Source organism: Primulina tabacum, chromosome 4 (assembly GCF_025594145.1).
Source record: "Primulina tabacum isolate GXHZ01 chromosome 4, ASM2559414v2, whole genome shotgun sequence".
Taxonomy (NCBI): Eukaryota; Viridiplantae; Streptophyta; class Magnoliopsida; order Lamiales; family Gesneriaceae; genus Primulina; species Primulina tabacum.
In genome coordinates this window covers 4969001-4975000 of record NC_134553.1, presented here as the reverse complement: position 1 = coordinate 4975000, position 6000 = coordinate 4969001, and the positions used below count along the sequence as shown (strand labels likewise).

General features: G+C 32.3%; 1 protein-coding gene across 1 annotated transcript; it reads left to right on the top strand.

Moving 5' to 3' along the window:
- The first annotated feature begins 816 nt into the window (after positions 1-816).
- LOC142542689 (phosphoglycolate phosphatase 2-like) lies at positions 817-4448 on the top strand. The gene is made up of 11 exons (XM_075649458.1): positions 817-1048; positions 1216-1283; positions 1835-1927; positions 2007-2078; positions 2508-2579; positions 2725-2784; positions 2865-2917; positions 3163-3260; positions 3333-3432; positions 3988-4091; positions 4176-4448. Exons 1-11 carry the CDS (start codon positions 931-933, stop codon positions 4277-4279), a joined length of 942 nt encoding a protein of 313 aa, XP_075505573.1. The 5' UTR covers positions 817-930; the 3' UTR covers positions 4280-4448.
- Positions 4449-6000: the final 1552 nt, after the last annotated feature.

Here is a 6000-nt window from a genome sequence, read left to right as displayed (position 1 = left end):
TGATCTCGTGAATTCAAAATATAATACCTAAATTTGATACTTAAAGAACCTAATTCGAGTCAATGGATACTTGATTTAACCTCAGAGATACCTAAATCGAGTCAATATGTATTTGATTTGGTCTCATAGATACCCTTATTCCATTATATTAAAAAGTTCTATTATGTTATAAATATGAGCCAAAATATTTTAACCATACCAAGTAACATATCATCGATATCAAACATCAAATTAATGATGTCATCATTGTTAAAAAAATGAATTGTATTAACAATTATATAAAATAACAAATTTTTAATACCAAGTATCATATCAATGTTACCGATACAGCACATTCATTAATTATACTAACATATAAATATCAAAACAATTAATTGATCATATTATCCTGGTATCATTCAGTCAACTACATATTTATATTTTCTAAATATATTTTCCTAATAGTCATCAAGATAAAACACAAAATTTTTAGCATTCAATATCATTAAACAAATTCTTATAGTATTAACTTTAGTTGTATTATTAATAAAAAAAACATATAAAAAATAATGTATATTGAGTCAAGAAATGATTAGATAAGGAATTTATCAAATATTAAAAGTTAAAATAATAAAGCGACCATTTGTAGGGAATTAAAACACAACATAAGCCGATATCAGTGACTACAGAAAAAAAGAGAATCAAAATTTTAACAGATGTAATTTTTTACTAATTCACCGTTGTTTTAATTTGTAACATTGAAAAAAGTAAATTAATAATCAAAATTTCATGATATATATATTTTATTTACACAAAAACTATGCTGATCGTGGAAATCAATATGAGTAAAAAAAAATTGAAAAGAAAAGAAAGACGTTGAAATCGACTGTTGACCTTAACGTCTATTTCCTCACGTGCTGCTCCCCCTTCTCCACTTCCTCTGCGGCAGCGATGGACGGAGAGAATTCGAAACCAATCGCGACAGAGAAGACGATCTGTCAGATTCTATCGCCTCCAAATACCAGAGACCTCGTCGATTCTGTTGATGCTTTTCTCTTTGATTGCGATGGTCCGTACGTAGCATACACAATTTCTCAAACTTATCCATAGAACATAATTGACATTTCATTAGTAACTGAGCTCTGGCCTCTGGGAGTGCATTAATTTGTGTGTGTGTGTGTGTTTTTTTTTTAATTTATGATTGATTTTCTTTAGCCCACGATTTCGATATTTCAGGTGTGATATGGAAGGGAGATGCTTTAATCGATGGCGTTCCGGAAACTCTAGAAACTCTTAGATCAATGGTTATTTAATCTTTCGCTTCTTATCAATTGCTTTTGGCTGTAAATAATGCTATTCATGTGCACCTTTTAAGTAATGTTCTGAATTGTGTGTTGATTCTGCATTTCTGTTAGTGGTGATTGTAACGCAGGTTTGTTTTTGTTTTTTTTCTTCCAATTTATGTCTTGTTGGTTGCTTTGTGTTTTTCGGCAATACATTATCGTCCAATTAAGCAGGAGACTCATGTCACTCATCTTCAAATCTTTTATGATGCTACAACCTCTATCAACAGTTCTTCCTTGCTATGATGATATTTCTAGCACAGTTTTGGATGATAATGTGTGATGTCTTCATACATTTGCATGTGTGATGTCTACATACGTTTGCTTGATCCTTAAACCAAGTGCCACATGCAAATGTGTTCTAATGTTTAATATAGTTAAAAATGTGATTTTTGCCCTCAACCCCTATTTTGGTATCTGGCTTTGATAAATATTATTGCTCGTCTTAACTCCTTGTTTATTCTCATTTTCTAAGTTCAGTCTTGTGACATTATCGTAAATGTACCTTGCAGGGAAAGAAGCTAGTGTTTGTGACGAACAATTCAACCAAGTCTAGAAGGCAATATGCAAAGAAGTTCAATTCCCTTGGAATTTCCATTACTGAGGTTTGTTACATGGACCAGTCTTCTTATAAATGAAGTATGTATTTTCGTAAATATTTACTGAGTCCCATACTGGTTTCAGGATGAGATATTTTCCTCATCTTTTGCTGCTGCCATGTACCTGAAGGTCAATTCGTTTCCTAAAGATAAGAAGGTCTGGTCTCATCTCACTCACCATCTTTCTTGCCGCATATTCTTTAGGCAGCAAGATTTTCTGGTGCATGAGGAAGATTTTTCATGAGGAAGATTCAAGCAAAGATTTATGTTAATCAAAATCATAATCATTTTATCCTCAACTAACATGAGGATCATCTCATATAACATGCAATCTTCTGCATTGATTTATAAATCCTCTTGTTAGTTATACATCTTCATATGAAAGGGACTGATCAAAATAAGTCATACGATCTGCTTTTAGATAGAGATAGCAGAAAGGATTTAAGAGAAAGAACATAACTCCTGCGTAGGAACTTGTTCTCTTGGATATTTTATGCTGTACTTGGAAAAAATCTTAATACTCCAAATTTCTTTTGCTTCATGTCATCGTTATCAGGGCCTCATATTATTGCATTGGGTTTTGCAGGTTTATGTAATTGGTGAAGAAGGCATATCTGAGGAACTGGAGCTTGCTGGGTTTACCAGTCTTGGTGGCCCTGTAAACATCCTTTTGTTTCTATCTTAAGATTCTTTTTTTTATCTTATTTCATCTCTTACCATCAATATTTAATTTTCTTTGAGTCAACTGATTATTATTCTACTTATATTGAATTTAGAAGAACAACTAGCCTAACATTTTGCAGGAAGATGGGAAGAAGGCTGTCCAGTTGAGACCAAACTTTCTGTTCGACCACGACAAGAGTGTAAAATTTAATAACAACTTACCCAGCATTGTATCTTCCTATGCTGTTCTGTGATTCAAAATTGCTAGTTCCAATTCCAGGTAGGAGCTGTGGTGGTTGGACTTGACCAGTATATAAATTATTACAAGCTACAGTAAGTCTCACTTTCCTTGGTGTTTTTTCAAAGTTGATTAAATCATCTGCAGATATCGTCAATATGCTACAATAGTATTATATATAATCACACCATACAATATAAGTCTACCCTAAGTTTGCTTTTCTGTTGTATAGCCACGACGGGGCTTGCTCAGTCAATTTATCCATGCTTTTATATTGTAGAGCCATTTTAGGGCTTGCTCAGTCAATTTATCTAAAGCATCTAATTTTACTCATCTAAAGATATGGAACTCTTTGCATACGCGAGAATCCAGGGTGTCTATTTATTGCTACAAATCGAGACGCAGTTGGCCATCTTACTGATCTGCAAGAATGGCCTGGTAAGTTTTTTCTTTTCGGTTAACCTCACCATTAATAAGAGACTTTAGAAGTTAACATTTTCTCGAGTTTAGGTGCGGGATGCATGGTTGCTGCAGTATGTGGCGCGACACAAAGAGAGCCTATTGTTGTCGGAAAACCATCAACCTTTATGATGGACTTTTTACTTCAGAAGTAAGTCTATTTTCAAATCACGAGTCCAGGCCCATATCAATATGGAGATTTTTGAGTAATATTTAAGTTTTTAAGCCCTTGCCCACATAAGAAACGAGTCTCTTGGATTAAACTCGTCTATTAACCCTGAGTGCTAATAACATTGACGCTCTTATCAAAGACCAACTTACCCGGGGGGTAATTTGGAAAATCTATCATGTGGACAATAATGATAATTTTGATATGCCAATATATGGTTTTGATTAAGATGCATGCGACAAAAAAGTTGGCATTGTCCACTATAAGCTGAAGCGGGCATCTTCATCTCACAAAGTGCTTCATGTTGCAAGTCTCACATCGAAATTGTGGTGTGGTACTCGACTTTAAGAAATTTTTTAATTTAGTGGACTAGTTTTCTAAGTGAAATATCCTGTAAAGCTTAAATCCGAAATTTGATGTAGACAAAAGCTTTACCACTCAATCGGTTATTTATCATCTTTCTTTCAAGACTTTAGCACTAGTAGGTATGCAACTCGGAGCGCTTAAACACCTTAACATCTTAATCTTGTGGCGCAGATTTGACATCCCTACTTCAAGAATGTGTATGGTTGGGGACAGACTTGACACTGATATTTTATTTGGACAGAATGCTGGTTGTCGAACTCTACTTGTCCTTTCAGGTTGAATTGAAATCTATCTAATTTCTTAATGAAAATATTATTATTTTGCTGCTGCTGCATATCATTTGTGACTTGATTTGGCAGGCGTGACAAATATCGCAACCCTTGAAGACCCATCAAATTATATTTGGCCCGAATATTACACGAGTACGGTGTCGGATATCATTGCATTATTGGATGATCAATGATTTATTCCAGCCTGATTAAACTATAGGCAGCCATTCTATCTATCGAACTTCCGTATCTGATGATAATTCCAATTCTAAAAATTTATTTCCTTAATTAAGATTGTTTATCAACTCTGGTTTCAGCTGTTCCGTGATTACAACCCTTTTCTTCATCTTTTTTTCCCTTTTTTTTCTAAATACAACAAATCTGTTTGGTAATTTTTTACCACTTTATTATTTAAAAAAACATTATTATTCCATATAAGCCGTTAATTGTCCAATTCATAATTCTTAAGCACAATTTTTTAGTTAATTTGCACTCACCTACCCTTTACTTCATATATTTGACACTCCCCTCTTTGACATGTTCTTTTGTAAACATGTTCTTATTTTTCTAGTATTGAAGCAGGGTCGCTCAATGCTATATCCCGGTACATTTTGATACGATATGTTGTATTGATCATCTGAATTCAAAATAAAAATATATGAAGTTCATTAATATTGAACATGTTGTGTTAAAACAAACGAGAAATGTTGCTTCATGTCTAGCATAACCTCACACTATTGCAGCATGACACACCAAACTGCTTTTTAATTTGTTTTGTTACTTCTTTTGTCTAACTATTATCCTGAATCTGATGGTAATTTCCTACTATTCCGACTACAACATACATTTCAGGAAGGCAAGACTATTTCATATTGTCTTTTGAAAAAATAAAATAAAATAAATAAATAAAAATGAGGAATTGCATTCGTGGGCTATATTCATGTGTGGGTGGGTGTGCACTCATTACTCATTAGTATTTAAGTTTGCTTTATGTTTTCTTTTTCTCTTTTTAAAAATTTATTTTTTTATAGGACAAACAAAGGCCACCTCACCCAAACAGGCCCATTGGGAATCTTGGCTCATCCGCAAAATTTAAGAACTATATGTTTAAATTAATATAAATATTTTTATGAGACGCTATAACATATTAATTTTGTGAGTCTAGTCTTTTATTTGAGTTATCTTTAAAAAAATATTATTTTTATGTCAAAAGTATTAATTATTATTATAAATATAAGTAAGGTTAACTCATCTCATATATAAATATTTATGAAATTATCCTGACAAAAAACATACTATTAAACTATTGTATAATGTCTCGAGTTTTTGTTTTGAACGATTTCTTATATCTTCATCACTTTAGGAAACAAAACACAACTCTTTATAAAAAGTGAAAATCACTAAAATAAAATAAACAATCGACCCGTCACCGAAATTATGGATTAATCTATATTATATCGGTAGTACTTCTCCTCCTATTCTAATACTATTATATCATATGATTCTCCCACATTTTTATGAAAGTCGACATATACATTAACGAGTCAAAAGCTAACATTTGATCATATCATAAGGAAAAAATACTCCAAATATAGCATAAAATAATCTCTTGTACCCAATTAACTCGTTCAATCTATTTTTCGTCCAAAAATCCCAAGTCAAATAGCTACTAAAAATTATTTTTTTTTAATAAAAGTTATAAAATAACGAGTTTCAAATTAATTTTAGATGAAAAATGCAATTCACGTCCCAAAATACATCTCACATGTGTTGGATGCCCTCATATTTGTTTTTGTGCCAACACCCTTTTATGTAAATTTCAACTCTCTCGCTTTCTTGGAAATGACGCTAGGCAACGACAAAACCAATTTTGATTTTTATACTATAAATAATATTTGTAGCACATGGGTAAAGA

Coding starts and splice junctions, on each gene's coding strand:
- LOC142542689 (XM_075649458.1), top strand. CDS start 931: ATGGACGGAGAGAATTCGAAACCAATCGCGACAGAGAAGACGATCTGT. Junction 1,284..1,834: donor TAGAAACTCTTAGATCAATG/GTTATTTAATCT, acceptor TGTACCTTGCAG/GGAAAGAAGCTAGTGTTTGT. Junction 2,785..2,864: donor TGTTCGACCACGACAAGAGT/GTAAAATTTAAT, acceptor TTCCAATTCCAG/GTAGGAGCTGTGGTGGTTGG.